Below are 22840 nucleotides of genomic sequence, written 5' to 3'. Positions count from 1 at the left end.
TATTGTCTAGGAACGCTTTGTGAGGAAGAAAGCATGTTGACATTGTTGCTGGGCAAATGTCAAAAATGTAAGTCAGTGTGTCTCCACTGACTTACTTCCTGGAGTCAAAGTCACAAGTCAAATCATGTCATTTATATATTTATTCCTGTTACCCCTGAATTAGGACTTCAGGATATTCCCCTGTGAAAATCCTCTGTGAATGTGAAGTGCCTAGCAAAAATTACATTGGTGCCTCACTTCCTTCCATTGCCATCTGTGTGTGGGTGTCTTTGGGGGGGCAGTATGGCAAGAATTAGAAGAATCATTTCAGAAGGAAAATATAATATTTCTTGAAGATATTGAAGTGGAAATGTGAAAAAAAAATACAGAATTGTTTGAAGCAATAGTGCTGTGAGGACTTTCACAAAGCCTGTTTGTTGAACTTGGAGACTGGCTGTTTTTACATGCTATTTTCAGACTGCTGATGTGAAAAAAAATAAAGCAAAACTGTTTATTGTGGCAGGGATAATTTTAGCCAGCTTTTACTGTGTTATAAAGATTACCAAAGTGCAACTTGCAGACACTTACTGATATGTGTGTGAGAGAAAGAACACATTTGACTAACAGTGATACCTGATTTTGTAAAAACTAAGAGGGTAGAAGTTGCTGTATGTGATGGCAATGCTACAGAACGTTAATAAGGTTGCTTTGAATAGTCGCACTGCTACTTTGATGATTTTTTTTTTTTTTCCTAGCTTGGCTTTCTTTTAGACATTGTTTTTAATTGTGAAATCTGCAGAAACACTGTAAGTAGTATTTCCAGCTAGGTATGATGTGTTGTATTGTATGTGTTCTTTAAAAAAAATCCCAAATTAAGTAGTCTGGTTTTATATTTTAAACAAGTATAAACTAGGGTAACTGAGATTTATGCAAATCATAAAATAAGATGACCTTACAATTTATGGACACTTAGTATAGTTAAGGAGGGGAATAAAACTCTTTACAGTGGTTGCTCCTATCTACAAACACTGCATGAAATAATGTTGTCTGTTTCCCTCTGACCACCCCAACACCATTTCTGCTTGGCAGCCCTTTAACTCTGGGTCTCACGTGTCCATATTCCCCTGGAATATTTAGCATGTACTCTCAGTATAGTCCTAGCGTAAGTGTATCATTTTTACTTCCCCGGAGGAAGAAAGCCATTCAAATGACTGAGGAAATGCCTTCATTTAGAAATTTCAGCAACTGCTGAATTACTGAAAAAAATTTCATTTCAGTAATTGCATACAAATAAATAGATAAAGGAAAAAAAAACCACCTGCCTTGGTGTTGCTTTCCACTGAGGATCACGAAACTAACAATAGTTGTTTGTATGTTAAGTTCTGAAATTTGCTTGCTCATTAAAAACGAAGACTTAGGATATGATCTGTGAAATTATGTGGTGGTTCCTTAGCAGTGAACTCCGAAAAATTGTGCTTATCGATCTACCTGTTTTCTATACCAAGTTGTCAGCAAGATACAGTGAAACAGCTTGTAGACTTAAAAAGAAAGCCAGATGAGTTATTTATGCCAAGTAGCAAATTTGTCCTTCAAAGATGTATCGTCAGTTTTCCTGAAGTAATCGTTGATGAATTTTCAGAGTGAGAGTTCAAGATATTTCAGCAACAGTGATGTTATTGTTGCCCTTTTCCATGTTATTTCAGGAACCAGAGGACAAACTTGGGATAGGAGTCACATACCCATTTCCTTCTGGGCTTTTCTTGAGGGAGGCTGCTTCCAAGCTCATACACCGCTTTGCGCGACACCAGCATGCACTTGCTGATGCTGTTCTACTTCCCATAAACCAGCCTTCACGGCAGTAGGGAGGGGATTCCGGGTGCTCAGCTCCCCATAACGGGTGTCCTACAGGGTAGCAAATAATTTATTTTCTCCTGTTATCTCCCAAACTATTTAACACAAAAGCTCCGGCAAAAGGATTTAAAAGGAGCTCTGGCCAGAATGCTTAAAGACTGAGGTGAAGACTCTCAGGTTCGAATGCCTGTAACAGGTGGTGTCTGAGCAGAAATTTGGACTAAGTTACCTCGTGCTTTAGAGAATACAATTAGCAGACAGTAGAGGATGTTCTCTTCCACGTGGAGTTTCTCATTTTTTTGTATAAAGAAGTTATACCGTCACTGAGAGAGAGAGAAAAAATTGTTCTTTAGGCTGGTAGCTAGGCACTCACCTACGAGGTGGTACATCAATATCGAGGAACAGCTTTATTCCCTATTGATTTACACAGTACACACTAGCATTGTGAAGAACACGGACACAGTTATGCTTGGTGTTTGGAGGGTTCCTGCTCTCCACTTGGAGATGAATCCAAAGCTATAGAGGATAGGATTTAGCTCGAGAGCTCCCAAAGATAATCAGGGAAGGAAAACATGATGAGCTGCTGAATTCTTAGCTATTTCTCTCTTAATAGACCCAAATATGTTTGCTTGTGTTTGAAGGGTGAACAGATGGATCGATTGAGAGGAGAAGGATAGGTCATAATGATGAGAAAAACTGAAAGTCACTTAGCTTCTAATCTTCTTTTACCATTATTGAAGATTTCTGCTGGATGGGAAATCAAGTAGGTCTCAAGATAAGCCTCTTTGGCTCCTTGCTCATATCAGGCTTTAGAAGTTTTACCTGGAGTATTCATACAGAATTTAAAAATGAAGTGGGTTTTTTTTGTTTCCCTGTTTGGAGATGAAGATTTCTGATAAATTAAATTTCTTCAGGGACACTTTATGGCATTCAGAATTCTGCTTGTATTTCCTGCTTCTTTCCCCCCACAAATACCTTTTACATAAAAGAAGTTGTTAAGATTTTGTTGCCTGGGGAATGTACAAAATAGTCTGTTATTTCTCCATGCCACCTGAACACTGATACTTTATTATAGTCAAACAAGATCATGTGACTTTACAGCATTTTGAAGAAAAGCATAAAAATTCCTTTACGATAGAATGAATGAGCTGGGTTTTCATACTGCTTAGTTTTTCTAAACAGCATCACTCATGTTTTGCAAATGTTTAGCATGAAGCAATATTCTTCAGCAAGATGCTAAACTCTAGTGCTTGTTATAACAGCCTTGGGATTACAGGGATCCCATCTGTGGTTACTGGTGTATTGCCAATTAAGTACAGCTATTGTCATCTGTAAAACAGTCACTTGTGACTGTTGAAGAGATCTAAGTAGATGATATCTTTTGAGAAACTTTAGAGATAAATGTTGCTGGAATGAAGCAGCCATTCCTTTTGCTGGAGAAGACGGACCCGGTGTGGATTAGCACTTCTAGGATAGAGTGAGCCCTCATAGTCTTTAAGAACCAGATTTCTGTTCTGAAGCTTGGTTATGAGGCAGGGCCTGACTGCAGAATTTGCATTACTGGAATTTGTTTGTCACCTCTGTTAAATGATTTCATGCAAGTATGGAAGCGGAAGAGACTTTTCACATCCTGTGTTAGCTTTGTCACAATATGAAAGTAGATTAATTTTCCTCTCTAAGGCAGAGATTCAGTTAATTTAAAAATCTGAAGCAACACAGGGTTATGCTAGCCAGAAGTATGGAACCTTTCTGCCCTTCTAGGCTTGAGTATTGTTGAGGGCTACTTTTACAGTCTGGAATTAAAGGGTCCAACTCAAAAGCAGTAGGATGATTCATTTGAGGGTTTTATTTCTGCGAATCACTGTGTCCGTCTTCACTTGGAAAAAAAAAAAAAAAGCATATCACAGTTTATATTATTCTAGAACTAGAAGACCATAATTACTTCCGTGCCTGAGTAGTTTCATTAAAATATGTCATATTCTTTGTACAGTTAGTATAGACGAGATATTTTAAATCTGCAACTGGTACAAGCTCCCTTGAGGCGTAAGGGTACTAACAAATGTGTGGTCCACCTCCAACTATAAGAAGTCAAAAGAATAAGTTTATGCATTGATTTTCATCAATAATTTTAAAAAGCAAGTGGCAGAAATAAGTGTTTGAAAGTTGAGGTGCAAATTTCCTTAATCAAACTGCACTTTGGTCAATGATGTCTTTCTTTCAAAAGTCAACCCATTTAAATAGTAAAGGTCAGTAGGCTAAATCTGTAAATGCAATCAGCAATGTATTAAAATTATCACAGTGTCATCTCTGTTGCCAGTCCTGGTAAAGACTTATACCTGATTAGGTCTATACATTCATTTTACAATAATCCAAAAGAACAGAGAAAAGAAAGAGAAAACTGTTAAATAAAAATACAAGGTGGAATGATTTTAAATTAGTATAAAATAAATCCAAATTTAGTTACACATCTTCTTTGTATCCTTATCTTTCTTTTTTCCCCCCTTATCTCTCTTTTTTACCATCTAAACATTTGTTACCAGCTTACTTCTTAAACTAAGAAAGAACTGGGCAATCAAAGCACCTCTAAATACATTTTCTGTTAGACTGAAATCCGATGCAGTTTAGTACTGATTATAGCCCAAAATTATTGGGAAATAACCACTTGTTCCTTTAAGTACTATTGCAACCCCAGCCTCAGAGAGGAGACCCTTACACCCTTCTGTCTTTCACTTTTCTGTGCACAGCACTATCAAAGTGATGCAAACCTCCTCCTTGCTCTGTTATAATAGATATAGGGGAAAAATAACCTGAATAATCCAGTATGGATACAATTATGTTTTTTCCATAAGTATACCAAAAGCTAATATAACCATTGCTTTTCTTCCCTCTGCCCTGAAATAAGTTACTTGATTTCTTTCAGTTACATGCGTACAGAATTCATACAGAAACTATACTTCTCAGAGAAAGAAAAGAAATTGTAAAATATCCATTTTGCTATAACAGAGTAACAACATATGCTCGGGTTTGTGCCTGTGAAAACTTCAGGGAGAATGCAGATCATCTTGTCCCATTCACCCATTCAGTGAAAGCCCATTCTTGCAGAGTTCAGCTCCTGGAGGGCAATTTTTGTGAGAAAACAACTAGGGCTGAGAACCTGACAGGCCACCAGCCTCTACAGTCTCCCTGCTCATCTGATCTAGTTTCTGTGTTTCCAGTATCTGAATCAGCGGTGAGAAACGCAATTGCATATTATATTTTTTTCGGGCACTCATGATGAAGGATTTTGAAATGTGCATCAGTAACTAAAATTAATTTCCTCTTGTATCACCATGAAGTAGTGTGACAAAGCAATGGTGTTGAAGATGGAAGTCAAAAATGACACAATTTCCTCCTCCCCCAATGAAACAAACAAACAAAACCAAACCAGAACCCCAAACCAGTGGAAATGCAGAGCTCTTTCCTTACTAATTCAGTAACAGTCTTGTTGTCTTAAATTTAGAAACTGGTACTTTCTAGAGTAATGTTTATTAAGTTTTCCCTAGTGTGAGTTGCCCTGCGTAAAGTTCTCCAGGTTCTCAAGTCCGGGTGGTGGTGGTGAAGTGCTGAAGGTGACCCAGCTGACCAAGGGGTTCCCTCAAGGGAGCTCCCAGATGATCTGCTGCTGCCTTTCAGCAAAAAAGCAACTACCCAACAGGCCCAGTTGCCAGCTTTCCCAGCACAGGGTGGTTGTGTTGCTGTAGAGAGTTCAGATGGCAAAAGTCTTGATGAAGATAGAGTGTTTGCTGGATTGTCAACAACAAACCCCTCTCTTGGTATCAGTAACGCAGGGGAGCTCCCTGTCTCCCTGTCTCTCTTCATCATCTGTAAATACCTTGAGGTCTACAAGTAAAAATAAGAATAGATTTTAGTTTCTAAACTAATATATTAGCAGTAAAAGAGTATTTTTTTGAAAGACTATGTCTCCTTATGAAATAAGAAATCGTTAAGTTTCTCAGTGGTCTTATGGTTTGTGATTCCAGTTAATAAAATATACTTTTTCACAGCTTGAATCTTCTTCAGCTAAATATGTTTTTGAATTGTTAAAAAGATAGGGCATTGTGAACTTTTTATTTTATTTTGTTGAACTACTATTCATATCTTTTTGTTGTCAGATCAAGACTTACATGGCTTATTGCATCTATGCATAAGAAAAGATAGGTCTATGATTCCTGTGAAATTTTCTACAGTTCAGAATCAAGACCTTTTTGAAATGCACTCTGTGAAGACCTGTTTAAAGTAAGAGTTTTGTTCTTGAAAGCTAACCTTAGCATTGCTCTGGCCTTTATGACTTTGACTTGGAAATTAGCATTGCAGTGTTCAGAGAGCGCACTTTCTTCAAAAATATTTTCTTAAGATGCTGGATGGGTTCAGCAACTGCTATTTTTGGTCCATTTCATTTCAAATTAATCTCTTGTGGAGTTTTCAGGAAGTAGATTTTACAAAGAACATGCCTGAGTCTTTTTTTGCTTATATATGAACACAGACATAATTTTTCCCTCTTTCTTTAAAGAAGTTGAAAGTTTCTCATATTTTCCCGCTTGAGTAAGATCTTGTAAATTTTGCTGCCTTTATCTGGATAGGTGCTGGCATTTAAAGAATCTCACTGTTGGCTCTCAGGCTCAGAGTGTAAAAAAACCTTTTTTTTCTGTTTTGTGTTTGTGCTAGCTTTAATTTATTATTACAGATTATCACTTTGCCTTGTCCAGTTTTGCTATAGAAATTGACATGAAAATTGAGGCTTTTCCTGGGATTTCAAATTTCAGTTGGCAACTTAACTTCAGTCTTTTCCACCTTAGAGATTTAATAGCCAGCTTGCCTTTTAGCTGCATTCTGGGAAGGAGGCAGTGAGAACTGGAGAACTTAGCTTGAGAATCTACTTTGAATATGTTATTGTTGGGGCTTTGTTATCACGTTACCAGTGACTGGCACATTTAACAGTACACAAAAACTGAGTATCGTTCTGACACGGTAAACATTTTCTATTTTGGAGTGCTGAAGTTTTCCTTTTCAGAGGAGTCCAACACCAAGGTAGCAGGTTCCCTAAAATGTCTTTTTGATAGATTCCTGGTGATAAGGCAGATTCAGATTTGAAGGTTAAAGATGTTTTATCCCATATTAGTTCCCTTTTACAAATAATGAAGTCTGTAATCTCTTTCATCCTAATTCTTGGATCATATTTCCTGTAGATGTGAGATGTGGTGTATGAAAAGTGACATGAATTTACTGGTCATCCAATTTTCAAAGCTAGGACTCATAGGAAATATTGTTTTCCTATAAAGCATTCGCCTGTTTTGCTACCTTGTTCTTTTCCTGACGTAAGACATTAGAGTAATGGTTTTCTTTTTCAGAAACACATTTGCATAAGTAATAAACCTAGAAAAGGGCACAGAAATGATTGAATGAAATAATCTTGTTGATTAGACTTTAAAAGATGCAGCTAAAAAAACACACAGCAAGCTGTGAAGATAATACTTTTATGATTCTTTTTAGGACTAGAGGTGGCCACAATCTCCCAAAAGAATATCAGTGGATAAATTTCTCACTTGTTCTATGACAGATTGCTTGCAACTTTGTTTTACTTGAATAGCCTTCACACTAGAGGGAGGGTGTTCATGTTAATATTTATTCGTCTGGGCTTTTGTCATTGAAGCCATGCAGCTGAAATCATTGGAGTGTTCAAATGTGATAGCTGGCTTAAACTGCTGTTCAGGCTTTTGGGTACCAGGGGAATAGCTTTGGTGTAAAATGTGAATAGAGCAGTAATGAACTTTCAAAATCAGATGATGCAATTGTCAAGAAATCCCATTTCCCACTATTATTTATAATAAGCCAGAAGACAGTATAATACATGGAGGTGAAATTTCTGATGTGTAGACCACATGTGCAAATGTGATGCCAGGAGCTGAGGACTGAGGAATATAGCGTGCCACTGTAGGAGAGTTTTCAAGAGAGGTAAAGTGGAAAGAAGTATTTTAAGGTGAGGTAAAAAGAATAGAAAATTAATTCCCGTATGATACCTGAGAGATTTGAAGGAAACCAAAGCCGAGAATCAATATTCAAAAATGTCATGTTGCTTTTCTGATTACTTTTTGTCTCTGACTTCTGAAGATCTAGGAAAATATTTAGGGATTACTAACTTCTCTAGTCAGCTGACATAAAAATAGAGCTAGGCTTGGAACTGTGTCATTGAAATCTATGAAGCTTCATCTTATTCTAAGCTAAAATTCTTCCTTCAGTGTCAGCCTTGTTAAGTTCATATGTATAAATAAAGGACAAATTGTATTTATAACAATGCATACAAATAGACTATTTTGAGGTAGGAATGTGTCTGAAACATCTTGTACACATCCAACAGCATGCAGACATAAATTGCCTCACTTAAAGAATAATTCTGTGTAAATGCTATGAAAAATTGTGCCACTGGAGTTTATCAAAATTTAGACTTGTAACATAGTAATGAAAATCTCTGCTTTTGACATGGTTATAAAATCTCCACAGTTTTCATTGGTATGTCATCAATTTAGTAATGCATACACACTTCCAAAGCTATGATACATTCAACCAGGCTTTGCAAATCTGTGATAAAGCTATTCAATAAGTGCAGCAAAGATTATAATTTTGCAGCTCTTATTTTAAAATTATGAAAGTAAGGAGAAACAAATGTTCTTTATTCTCTGATTTATTTATTTTTTATATTAATTTTCTTAAGAAGACCAAAGGAAATCATGCACTATGGGAAGTACAAGAAGGAATCTCAATCTAGGGAGTGACGGGAAATACCCTCCACATTCTAATGTTATGTGTTACTGCCCAGTCATGAGATTTTATTGTTCTGACTTGGATTATATGTATGTAGATTGTGTAGATTTTTTTTATATTTTTAAATCTAAGGTTTAAAAAGGAATCATGTTATTATGTCTGCTGAGGAATGGATGAGCAATTAAAATTTTGTTTCTATAAGGAAGTCTTAGGTGACATGTCTCTCTAGTATGTCACTTGTCTGAACTGGAAGCATGATGCAACCATCATGAAACATGGAGACTATGCACATAGCTTTCCTCAGTGTTTCAGTATATTTTTGCCCTTAAGCCAATTTGCTTATTGAAAGTTGCTTAAATCATGAATGTGTCTGTCTTTTTTTGTCTGCAGAACTGCTTCATAATTTATTTGGTAATTCATGCTCACAGTGGGTGAAGTCCAACTGTAGCTTTCAGTCTGAAAAACAAGACTGACCAGCTTGTGACTTGGCACATATTGTGCAAAGTGTGATAGGAGGCGCATGGCCAAGAGGAGCATGGAGGTGGGCTTGGAAGAATACTCGGTGCGAAAGACAGCAGGGAGTCTGGTATGGAAGGTGTTAAGAGGCGAGCATCATATGGCACCTTAAAATAAGGACAGGAAATTCAATAGGAAGAAATGGATAGGCAGTAAATGAAGGGATACAGAAGAAGAGAGATCAGAGTGGTAAGGGAAGAGCTTTAGCACCAGTGGAAAAATGAGTTCTGTCAAGAGCTTAGCCATGAGGCGGAGTTTGAAAAATTGTTAGTACACATTTAGGTAACCAAATATGCCATTACTGGTAGCCAGCAGAATGGGTTGAAAGTAACTACAGCAGAAGTGATACTTAAATAATCTAGTTACATAGTAAATAAATCAAATGATAGTTAAATAATTAGATAGTAAAATCCAGAAGGTAAAGTTGAACACAAAGTGCAGCTCCTACAAGCAGCTCATAATGCCATGTTTCAGTCCCAAGGAGGTTTTTAAGCCTCCAGCATTGCCTGGAGCATATACTCCATAGACTGCACAATCACAATATGTATTGCATTTACATTTTCCAGGTTTCATTTGTACAGTAATTTGGAGGGTGGGGAAAACTTACTAAGTTAATAAAATGTTGGGTTTTCTATGTAAATTTTTCAGTAATGTGTTTTTTGAAATACAGGCTATTATCATACCCTTAATGCACTTCCACTACGTTTTATGAGTCTTGGCCTAAAGAAAGGAGTGTTTTGTTTCTTTGCTAAAATATAACTAAAATAAACCCTCAAAAACCCAAACCCAAAACTAAAAATAAAAAATAGAAAGTTCTATTTCTTTCTAGACAAACTGAGCAAAAAAATTAGATACTCCTTACATGGTAGAACAATATTAATTGGCTCAGGGAAATGAAGAATAGGAAGAGGAAACTTATTAATCTAAAAATGCCTTTTGTTTTGTTCCTAGGTTCAGACATCGTTCAATGGTTAACGAAGAACTTATCTATAGAAGATCCAGGTAATTTATCTTTTTTTTTTTAATGTCTGAAAATTCTAGTCTTTCTTTTTAAGGGATTGGACTTGACTTTGTCTTCTGTTGCAATGGGGGAAGCCAGGCAGCATTTGAACAATATAATTTCAAAAGTAAAACAGATAGCATCAAACCTTAGAAACCTTTGCTAAGAATCTGAGGATTTTGGTTTCTTATTTGTCTGGAGCAGGTACCAGGAAACAACATGATGGCCAAGAATGAAAATGTTGGCTGTTTTAATTAGTAGAAAATTAGTTTAAGTTCTACGCCATGTGAAATTTACTCGGTGTCATGCTAAATAGTTTGTTAAATGTGCTGTTTTCAAAACAGAATTTTTCAATATATAAAACATAAACAGAATTAAATAAAATATGCTTTTGTACTGTAACCAAGAGCTGCACTTCTGTTCTTAAGTTTGGACACTTTTATAGCATCCTAAAGGGAAAGTGAACTGTAAATAAAATCAGTGTGATGAGGAGGAGCAGTTCATGGCTTGATCAGCTGGGTTGGAACGTGGAAGTAAAGATTTGGTTCCAGGCTCTGCCACAGGTTTCCTGTCTGTCCAGTAAAAAACACAGTCTGATGCTGATATTTATATGCCTGATTTGCAGGAATCTTGTTACATGATCTGAAAATTTCTGGAAAGGAATGATTTCTAGTATAAAATGCTGAATGGCAGAAATAAAATATTTTGTGGAAGTTCCTATTGTCTTTTGGTTAGGGGAAAGATAATCTTCCTTTTTTAATGCGTGGTCAAAAATACTTATTTTTCCTCTCTCCATTTCAGACTTTTGGAAATTGAATTTGTTTTATTTTGTTTTCTTTTTTTTTTTTTTTAATTTTAAATAAATGTTTTTCTGTCATATTAGAAATGGAAGTATGATAATTTTTTAATTCTAGAAAAAAGAAAATGTGTTTAAAACTGTTTAAAATTGTGACTTGGATAATGAGGAACTATTATAAATGCATCATTCAATATTTGGAAGTAGCCAGTTCACAACTTACTGATATGTTACATGAAAGGGATAACTAATTGCTTCCAGTTTTGTTTAACTTTACACAGAGTGTTATATGTTTGCTTCCTGAAGATAAAGTGGAGGTTGAACCACAATATGTGTGATATTGTATTTCTCAGTTGTCAGCTACGAAACACTCACCTATCTATATTTATCAGTTTGAAAGATTGCCATTGTATGTTTATTTGATATGGAAGCTTAGCCTTTATTTGTCAAACCCAAACTGCAATATTGGGATAGGCTGTCATTCAGATTATCTGGTTGTTGGGAAATTGGAACAGAAGAAACCTGAAACTAAATGGAAAACATCCCTATGTTGATATCCAATTAAAATTAAACAAACGCACAAACTACTAACATATGTTACCAGAACACCACAGAAATTTAATTTAAGCTGGGTTTTATCTTCTCAGATTGCATGGGTGGAGAAAACTATCCACAATGACAAAAATGTCTTATGCATTAGTCCTAGCCCAAAGTCAGCTATCTGGAGCTGGCTGGATGCAAACCTTCAGAAAGCCAGTCACCCTAAATGCTGCCTTTGGGTAGTGCTCTGAATTGCCAGGTAGCAGAGTACCTGGAAGATGGTGAGCAAGAGATATTCACATGCAAGACTTCTGAAAATATCCTTTTTGGTAAAATCTTTTCAGTATGTGAGCTGTTCCAGTTCTAGACAAGAAAATCCAGAATTTCTTGTGGAAAAGCCCTAAATTTTTATGAATGGTTATCAGCAGTGTGTCAGACTTTTACTATGGCTGCTTTTTAAAACTCCCCTGTACAGCCCTGTTGCAAAGCTTTTGTGAAGCTATGCAATTTTGTGATGCAGAAACAACGTCTGTGTTTGCAATGAAAATTATCATCTCCATCTAATTCTGACATCAACATCATACCTGTAAAAGCAACATAAAGCAGACCTTGCTTCATATATTTTAAGAGTGTACTCTACTACTGAAAAAAAAAAAAAAAATTAAGGACAACTTGCGCATCATCTACCAGTGCTGTGAACTACTCTTCTGAGCAAGGCATGCAAATTGTGATTTAAAGGGTAAGCAGACAGTTAGATTCACAGAATCATAGAACAGCCCAGGTTAGAAAGGACCTCAAAAAACCATCTGGTCCCAACTTTCATGGGAAAGGGAGCTTAGATGAGATTATGTAGCATGCTCCCTGTCCAGTCACATCTTGAACACCTGTAGTGGTGGGCACTGCACCACGTCCCTGGGGAGGTTGTTCTAGTGATTGATTGTTCTCATTGGAAAAAAAATATCTTTCTTATATTGAGATGAAACATCTCCCTGTACAACTTGTACCCATTGCCCCTTGTCCTCTCCATGTGGCCCCTTGTGAGAAGAGTCTGTCTTCTTTGTAGTTGCTCTTTAAGTACTGGAATACTGTGATGAGGTTCCCCCCAAGCCTTCTGTTCTCCAGGGTGAAAACACCTAACTCCTTCAGACAACTTGTTCTTTGGTAAAACAAAGAACTGGTAAGAGGGAAGTGACATTACTGTACATTATATTAAAAAAAAAAAAAAATGTCACATTTTGTACTGCAATCTTTCTGCTTTGCTTTGCATTGGGAATACAACTCCAACACCATTTCAATGGGAATGAAGAAGGCTGCTTTATGGATAATGGGAAAACAAAGGGCAGGAGAAGGTCTGGCAGCAACATTTGTTTTCACTGCATTAATGAGTGTAAAGCTATTATCTGGAAACAGCAATTTCAAGTAAAAAATAGTTGCAAGTATAAATTGCCAGTCAAAAAAATCCTGCACATTTTTCATAAATGGAAAATAATTTTCTGTGGAAGATTTGAAAGATTTTGGCTTGCTTCAGTAAATCTCCATCAAGAAAATAAACTGGGGATGATGGGTGGATTCTGCTAAATTATACCAGATTTGAAGCTATTTCAGTGGAACAGAGTAGACCTTTTGCCCAGAATAGCTGTGTACAACATACAGTTGCTGTTATATTGTTTGCTTTTCAATATGTACTTAAAAATGTTTGTTTCAGCCTACAACTCATCTGTAAAATTTTAAGGAACAGAATTTATCAAAGTTATTTTTAATGTGCTTAATTCAATCATAAAAAAAAGCCTACTCTCAACCTGAAAAGAAGCAATTAACTGGGTTTACAGAATTGTGAGGGCTTGTGGTTTGGCACTTAGACATGTTTGTTGAATTGACCATTACAGGGTAAGTGCTGACTCTTCGCTGATGGTGCCAATTACTCTTAATGCGGAAAAATCTAGTTTGTTTTTCTATGTTGTGTTTTTCTTTTTCAAAATGATAATTAGTATTGTGAAACGTACCAGACTGACCACACTAGAGATTGAAGTCCTTTTAATCCTTTGTGGGGGAAAAAAAACCACCCAAACAACAAAAAAACAGAAAGGGTATATGAGCTGATTTAACGGTGTCAGCTGAAATTGCAAAGAGACTAATTCTGTATTTAGTTCCTGCACTGATTTCTTTGATACCCTTTGGGCAGACACTTGATTTCTCTATTCCCAAGCATTCCAACAGCTAATGGTAAATCATGCTGTTGTACATTTAAGGAAAAAGAAAACAGTGTCAGTTTACAAGTATTTTCATAGTGAAATGTGTGTAATTCACAAACACGCCTTTCTTCCTTAAGCCAGCCCACGAAGAATTTCTACCTAGGTGGCTCAGAAAAAGCCTGGAAGAATTGATAGTATGTTTAGCTGTCACCTCCTTGTTCCTTTACTCTTGAATGTTGCTCATTTAGTTTTCTCATATCTGCAAAGCCAACTGAATTTGGCTAAAGGCATTTAGTCATTGGATGGTTACACTAGCAGAGCCACAGTACTGTGGCCAGCTCCAGAACGTGCAGACTTTGCATCCAGGTGCAGCTGATGCTCTGTTGAAGGAGTTTTCTACTGCTCTTGGACATCAAGAACTACACTAAAAGCTGTGTCATATATAGACTAAATCAAGCTTTTAAAGTTACAAACCAAAACCGAGACTGTACCTTGAAATAGACATCCTCCTGTGTTTTTTGAACTTCAGTTCTTGCCATTAATAGTCTTTTCACTTAACTGCTGTAGCTAACTTGATGCCCACCAGCAACCATGTAAACTGTGGTCACTAATCCAGTGCAATAACAAGGGAGGACTCAGTAGCACAACATCTGTTTGTGTTTCTTCCACCTTTCCCTCCTTTCCTTTGTAGTAAAATCTCTCTCCAGCAGCTACTGTATTAATGACATTGATAATACACAGTGCTTCCTCTAAAGAGTTAAAGGAAAAATACTAGGGGTTTTACTTGAGTTTACGAAAGTGTACTTGAAAAATTGATCAGCTCTAAGTTATTTCTGCCCCATTCCCCATGCATATGCAGTAAGGTAGCAGCAAAGAGCAGATGCCAGATGAGATGTTCTAAACAATTGCCATTTGGGAGACAGCACTAGACAGCTGCAAGCTAAGAGGGAGGTTCTTGCAGAGTTTGCTAACAGAGAAAAGAGCCTCTTATGAAAAGGAAGAAAGAAGGGAGTGGAAAGGTCATGCTTATGTTTGCAGTGTTTGCATTAATCAAAACTTGTGGAAATACAGCAGGAACAGAATACCTCCCATTTATCAACTTAACTAAAAAAAAAAAAAAAAAAAAAAAAAAAGTTGATAAATGTCATGACATTGCCTGCACACATACCATAACCCTCATGCTAGGAACCCAGGAACACCAAGACACTCATTTTTTTCATGTCTAACAGAAACTTGCATACATTTTATTCAAGGAGGCAAACCACATGAAACTTAGTTGAATCTGGTGTAAATAACTTTCTAACTTTATTCTAATGAATGAATTTGATCTGAGCTTTTCAGGTCCTGTAACATTTAAATGGAATAATGACTTTAATTTCAGATGAACAGAAAGTAAAGCTCTGATACTAAAGCAAAATAAGTATGGGTTAGTTTTCCTTTAGTTATGTGTAGCATGGGTGGCACATACCTGTGTGTGGCAATCGATGGGCTTCTAGCCACTGCTGTCGTCTCAGAACTGCAATGGTAAATGTTCACGTGCAGTGGTTATTTTATTTGCCCAAAGCCTTTAGGCAAATTTTGGACATGGTGAACAGAGGTGTGTTGCTGTAATTCAGTTGTGACAGGATAAATCAGATGTAATGGAATTTGTGTTTCTCCACTGAAGCTTTTCTGGTTTGGTATAACCTGTTACCCTGTGCAGACTGCCTTTGTTAGGAGTGTCTCCCAAGAGCACAGCGAGCAGCAGGGCCAGCCTGGAGTGAGCTTTTACTCTACACATGTGCTGGTACTCTTTGGGCAGCCTCAGTTCCATGTAGTCACCCTTGAAGGTGATGAACATGTTCCTAAGTTGGCCAGTTTATTTTCTCACTTGCAGAGAGGTGGTAGGCTACATCAGTGCTCATTTCCAATTTCCTTTCAAGGAGCAGTCATTTCTTCTGATATGTTTAATAGCGTGGCAGCTGGTTAAAAATGAACAGTTTTTTACACTTGCAGGGAAGAAATGGAGTTTGTGACTTGTCAAGATGCAAAGAGTTGATGGTATTGTCAACAAATCACTCCCATTACATAGGCAGATAGGTCAAGCTATCGCAACTTGCTTCATCATACTAAGTATGTCTAAACAAAACTCCTCCTCCCTGGTTGCCTTAAGATGGCATTATTTAACAAGAGACTATATAAAATAACTTGCATTTTTTTTTATCCTGGTAATTAATACACTTTGCTTGTAGATACCAGGATTTATGTATAATACAACATTGTAAACGCTGAAAATCCCCTTAGAAACCACTTAATAAACAGTAAAAGATATTATCTTAAAATATTTATGAATATAACAGATTACATTTGCCAGGTAAAAAATACCTAATACTATTTATCATTAAAGTAAATTTATAAACTTCTGCATTACCTATAAAGTAACTGTTTAATTTACAAATAAATTTCCATGTTGGAGTAATGGGTAAACATCACGAGTATGGAATTTGCTGCCTTCTAGGATAATTTGCTGTATAATGGTAAGAATAAAATTTTATTACTCCTATTGGTATGACAAAATACACATGTTCTATAACACTGTTTCTGTGACCAACTTGTTTGCTATTGTCAATAGCATACTAATTCAAAATAGATCTCTCTTGTTTCAAATCAGGTTTTAAGCAACTTGATCTAGTGGGTGGTATCCCTGCCCATGGCAGTGGGGTTGGAACTGGATGATCTTTAAGGTCCCTTCCAACACAAACCATTCTATGATTCAACCATAACTTGCGTGTCCAACACATTTCCTATATAAACCAGAACTCTACTGAAAGCTTTTAAATTGAATTTTTCTTAATACTAGCCCTGATTCCATTGCCATATCTTCAAAACTATTTATTTTTAATATGAAATAATTCATGCCTTTAATATTAAAGTCTCCAAATTCTACTCAAAATTATTTTCAGTGGTAAGTGTAATACCGTCACATGACATCTCCTTCTTCCTTCTTTGTTTTAATCATTAATAGTGAAATTCCAACCCCACAGAAGGCTGAAGGTTTTCTCATTAACTCCAAAAGAAACAAGATTTAACTAGATGCCTTTTAAAGTAGAATAAGATGTAACATGGCCTTTAACCTATATCTTAGGCTACACTCCAAGAGCTGGTTTACAAACAGTGTCTGATAGTTCAGTTTTAAAAATTGAAACAAACCAACAATCAGCATTTTCTTTAGAATTCAGTAGGCATTATAGGTTTATTTCACTGAAGTCTTTGAGAGTCTTATTGAGTGTAGAGTAGGAAAGTAGTGCTGGATAGAATACAAAATACTGATTAGAAAAGTAAGTCTGAAGAAGCCTACACATATAAAAAGTTAATGTTAAAACCATTACCAGATCCAGAAAATAAAAGCTGAAAAATCAGTAAGCATTACTTTCAAGTGATTTCATTGGAAAGAACTTCATATGCTCTGTTGCACCAATTTAAAGAGTGTATTTCCTTTCTGTCACAGAACAAATTAACCTATGAGCAATCTAAATTACACAATTGAAATCTTTACCCATGAGGTTACCTTAAAGTATACAGCTTCATCATAAAGCTATATATATGATGAGCTATTCAAAATTGATTCTGGCTTCTTCCTGGTGATTTATAAAGTCTGGAAAGCTTTATAACGAATCACAAATTGGGCAATTTTTGTTGCTTAGCTTTCATTGAAAATTCTCCACATTGTTCTTCTAAGGAACTGGTGTTCCTAAACTGGGTCTCTCCCAGTGTTGTACCAATCTCTTTTCGTTGATGCCATCATTCAGAATATGGAATCAATATCTTGGCATAAGGCAAATGTATGTAAAACCAATATTAACTTCCTACTGATGCATCCGATTTTCAAAATAACTGGCTTCAGATACCAGATCCTGCTGATTCAAAAATATTACCTTTTCCCTGTGTTTTCTGCTTACATGCTAAGTCTCTACATGAGTAGCTGCCTCTTTTTGATTATTCAGCAGGGTCAGAGACTATTATGCTACTGTCTTCTTTAACAACAATAGAACATATATATATATACACATATACACTTAGCTAAGGACAAAAGTACAACTGAAGAATCATACAAAAGATATGCTCTTATGCTCTTTGAGGAGCAACTCAACTTTTAGAAAGAAAGCTTATTCATTAATTGCATAAATTAAATTATAATGACCTTCCTAAAAAAATATTTGATCTCATTTTTGCTAAAGTTACTAGGAAACGTTGTGCTTTTCTTACTGTTTGACAGCCCTCTTGTGAACCTTTGGGATCGTACCAAGTTTTGGAGGTTTAAGAGGAAGAGCGTTTACTAATTCCCAATTCATACTGGCATAATTAATTAAAAGCAGCTAAATAATTGTCTGGAGACTTCATTAGCTTTCTTCTTCCTTGTTTCTCAGAGAACTGCTATATAGTAATGGAAAGCACAAGTAGGTGGAAGTGAGATTTTAGACAACTTAATTGAATAAAAAGTTGAAATCCTATTTCATCTTGCTAACAGCTGCTGCAGCTATATATAGTCAAGTAAACAAAAATGTTTGGATATTTACCTGCTATATGTAGTATCTGATGACTGGAAGGTTAGTGTAAGGCCTTCTTTTGATTTTGTTAGTAATTGTCCTTAGACGGGTTTTCAGTTTTCCCTTAGCATGTGTAGAGAACTGCTGCTGTCCACGCAAGAGCATAGTGACAGTTCAGGATTAATGGAACTGCTGAGTGCTTTAGTTTATTATGCAAAGGACATTCCTTGCCATTTCATCTTGGAAAGATTATTTCCTTCTTTTTCTTCCCTTTTTCCTCTCCTCTCCATCTCCATGGTACATTCCCCAGTTTAATTGCATAGAATATCCTCTGGTTCTCATTTGCGTATGGCTGCTTGTTGGATCTAATTCACATGTTCTTCTCCATTCGTTTTCCCTCTGATATTTCTCCATTCTTCTAACTTCACTAGTTGCACTCAGCCACCTACTCAAATTTTGAAGTTTTTCAGAATTTTCACTGTGTGTGTGGCAGGGTGGGTGACAAAAGCCTCATCTAACATGGTTTTGTACCTGAAAGACCTCATTTGGCTTCGGTACACTTGGATCCACGAAGTGTAAATTATCTAGTGGCAACAGAAGCTAATTTTTAGAGGTGCTAAAAAATTACTGTTCTCACTAAAGTTGGAGTTCAAATTAATTAGAAAAAAAAAATCCAAACTATAAAAAGGTTCTATTAACCTCAGTTAGGCATGCAGAAATTACATTTTGTTAATTTACATTTTGTTTTGAAAGCTTTTTTCTTCATTACTATCTAATTTAAGACAATACCTTAGATAAACTGGAAAACTTAACTTTTTAATAGCTTTTAAGCTTATTAGAAAGGTTGTGTAGAACTGTAAGTGTGGAATATTTGCATCTTGACACTGTAGATTTATTTACATCTTCAAATATATTCACTAGCATGAATAAAAAAAGCAAAAATATAATAATAAACTACTGTATCATAGTAACTGTGGGGTAAATAAAATTTACATGTTTTGGTTAAGGTCCTTCAGAGAAATAATAAATGGCTGATTTATTTATTTTTATAACATAAACATTTATAACTTTTTTTTAATATATATAACATGAGTGGAAACTGTTATTTCTTGAGGTAGCTTCATATATTTGTCACCTAACTTAAGGATATTTTCAAGTAGGTTGGTTTGAGGAAGTTAGAGATGGGGATGTACAGTTTCATAGCTAAACCTGACATGGATTTTAGTAATGCTGACTCCCACTATAATTGCATAATAAAATTAAATGTGCAGACAACTATCTAGAGAGTTTCAACTGTAAATTCCCAGGGGTTTAAAGTTCACATTAATGAACTTTTGCAAACATATGCTCTGATCCGGAGCAGTTGAAAACTTATGCCTACAAGAAATAGATCAGAAGTAATTCAGTTATTCAAAATAACTTTTACCATTGTAATTATGGCTGACTGAGAATAAATTATAAGTAAAAAAAATGTGTTTAATTTTCTGCATGGTATATTTGGAAGATATTCTGACATGCCAAAACTATGTCCAGGAAGAACAATTAATGAATCAATACATTGCAATTTCAGTTTTAATATTAAAAGAGACTCTGCACGCTTAGGGAATGTAAGCAAAAAAAGTAAGTGTGTGTTTAGATGGGATAGTTAGATTTTATTTTTTTTTTTAGTTAGCAAGTAAAAATCTTCTGTACAGCAAGAAAATACATAGGTGGAAATGCAAATTAGGTTATAGCCAATACATCCTCTTCTGTACAGCAAGAAAATACATAGGTGGAAATGCAAAGTAGGTTATAGCCAATACATCCTCTTCTGTACAGCAAGAAAATACATAGGTGGAAATGCAAAGTAGGTTATAGCCAATACATGCTCCAAAATACTAGAAATTAAGTGCATTTTGCACAACAGCGTCAGTAAGAACAGAGGACAGACAGAACTGCAGTCAGACCATCTGGACCATGAGCTGTTTCTGGCAGTGGTCAGTCACAAATGCTTGGGAAGAGACTTGCACTGTAGGAGGAAGGTAGTGTAGTGGTCCTTTGCTTTGCCTGTCCAGCTCCTGACAGTCTGAACCTTTGGGAAACCCCTGAACTGCAGGTATTTCCAGTTTCTTGTTTAATAGTTCCCAAATGACCTTTCTTTCATTGCTTTTACACCACTCCATGACAATATGTAATACAGGTTGATCAAGCATTATAGATTTTGTTGGGTTTTTTCTTTTGAAAGGTCTGCCTGATAATCATATTGGTTGACTCCAAGTTCTTCAGTTCTGAAACAGACACTTTCACAGAATCATACATAGTGCCTCTAGTTTTTCTTGAGCAGCAGCAGCTCACTTGCAGTTACTTACTGGGCATGTGGCCTTGGGGAGGGAGAGATCATATTTGAAATGTTTAGCATTTCTCAAAATTCAATTCCATCTGCTGTTGTATTGTTTAGTGAATCAGCACCCTCAAGTCATTCTACATCTCCTCACAACTCACTCCTAACTTTACTCGGTAATGCTATACTTTCAGCAAATTTTGTTATATCATCCATCACACCCTTCTGTAGATTATTTAGGATGATACTGAACAGTTCTGGATCTACTAAACACAGCTACAGTGGTTACTCCCTTTCAGTGTAATAACTGATCTCCTGGGCCTAACCTTTATTTCCATTTTTCTATGTATTGCTTTTTCCGTTACTTTCTATCCTAGATCGGCTTAGTTCCTTTAGAAAACATTTTGGGGAATCATGCCAAGAGCTTCTTAGAAATCCAAGATAATATGTTAACCAGATTTTCATGACCTTATAAGATCACTGATTCCACATAGGAATACACAGAGTTGTGAGGCATTGCATCCACCAACAAAAGTAGGCTGACTTTTCCTTTTCTGTTGCATTTGTCTTTATTTTCATTCATTCAACCCTTTACTATAGTTTCTATCATGTTGTCTGTATGGGCATCTGTTGTATTCATCTTTTTTCCCCAGATTTCCCCTGAATGTATTTCTAAGACTTGAGGACACGTTTTCCACTTTTTTTTATTTTAATACTAAGGATGATTTAAATGATAAATTACACACTACGGCTAACAGTTCAGCAATTAATATTTGACTTCCCTTAAAACACAGAGTGACCATTACATTGACCCAGCTAGATGCTTTCGTTAATTTTATCAATTTATTTTAAAGCTTTTGATATTTTTTCTGCTGCTGTTGTCATTAGTGCTCTCTCTTCCTTCTACATTTAAGTTCTGCTACTAGAGAGAAAATAGAGAAATTCAATGAGACTTCTCTTTTCTCTTTTTTTTTTTTTTTTGGGGGGGGGGGGGGAAGGAAGGAAGCCCTTATGAAAGAGTTTTCATTGAGCTATTTTTGCTAGTTAGTATCTGTCAGTATTTCTATATTTTTAATGGTGGAGTTTATCTGACCGAATGGACAGTCCTGTACAATTACCCGTGTAAATCCTTTGCAATGGGAAAGTGAGCACCAGGGGGCAAAAGTTGTGACAGTGGGAACATGTGATGGCATAAGACGGAGTCTTGCAACACCTAGAAAGTTTACTCTCTTGCCCTTCATTTTGATGTGTACAGTGAAATATATCTTACTTGCCAGTCAAAGAAATGAATTATAAATAATGGATGGGAGAAAACTGTCTAAAAGTGATCCTATTTGTAACAACTGCCTTGTTTTTCGGTATATATGCATCCCACATAACTGTATCTGATCACATGGGGTATCACATTCCTATGTTATTCTCTGGAAAGATACTTCCACACTTTTCATTGTTACCTTGCCTGAGGTTTGATGGTATTTTTCCCTGATGTGTGTCTCAATGACACCAATTTTCTTATAAAGCTTTTAACTCCTGCTGGATTTTAAAAGCACGGCATTCTTCCCATTGAAAGAAATACATTATTTTCAGCATTTTATGCTCTCAGTTTGCTGGAGGTATGAAAAGTGTTATAAAGAAGATTGTATTCTTCTTTACTGTATTGACTGCAGTGAGAGAGGCGGTTATTTTTCTAGCTGTTACTGCTGTATGTTCTTTGTGTTATCTGAACTGCCTGGTCATAAGTGGGTGTTCTGTGGTTATGATAGCAATGCATGGCAATGATATAAAATTAACGGTTGATACAGTAGCAATTGATAGCAAAACAGACTTAGAGACTAAAAATGTGTCATGATTCATCTTTAACCAGCAGTAATCATAGTAAAAGTTTAGTGCTACCTATTGCTTAACCTCACCCAACTTCAGAAACTTTACATTAGCTGACATCCCTCTTGATTCAAAAATGTTTTCTTCTGTAGTTTCTTCAAGAAGAAATATTTTGTGCCCTGAAAAAAGCCTGCTTTTTGCTGGCCACAAATCCGAGTGGTACATCACCTGCACCAATCTGCCTCTGCCAACCTTTAAACGTGGGTCTCCTCCTTTGAAACCCTGCCCCAGACACATACCTGGCTGTTCCAGTGCCTGTTGACCAGGTGCTTGGAGGATGCTATTCTGACTGCTCCTGGGCTGGTGATGTCCAAACAGCTGCTGAGATGGGAGCTGGCAGGTGGCCACCCTGCCTTGCCTTGAGTGTGACAAAGAAAGGGAAAAGCAGTGACACTGTACTGTTCCAAGGGCAGCACACTGACGTACAGGGCACCACGTCTG

The 22840-nt window shown here is 36.3% G+C and overlaps 1 protein-coding gene across 6 annotated transcripts in view; it reads left to right on the top strand.

Moving 5' to 3' along the window:
- The window catches only part of RGS7 (regulator of G protein signaling 7), a 236338-nt gene that overhangs the window by 133326 nt on the left and 80172 nt on the right, over positions 1-22840 (top strand). For all 6 annotated transcript variants that reach the window (XM_040599084.1, XM_040599088.1, XM_040599086.1 and 3 more), the window contains exon 4: positions 10096-10146. In XM_040599084.1, coding sequence (XP_040455018.1) covers positions 10096-10146 — 51 coding nt within the window. The remainder of the gene's footprint in view (positions 1-10095; positions 10147-22840) is intronic.

The sequence above is a fragment of the Falco naumanni genome, chromosome 6 (genome assembly GCF_017639655.2).
Source record: "Falco naumanni isolate bFalNau1 chromosome 6, bFalNau1.pat, whole genome shotgun sequence".
NCBI classification, from domain to species: domain Eukaryota; kingdom Metazoa; phylum Chordata; class Aves; order Falconiformes; family Falconidae; genus Falco; species Falco naumanni.
The sequence above is the reverse complement of the archived record's forward strand: the minus strand, read 5'-3'. Positions and strand labels throughout refer to the sequence as shown.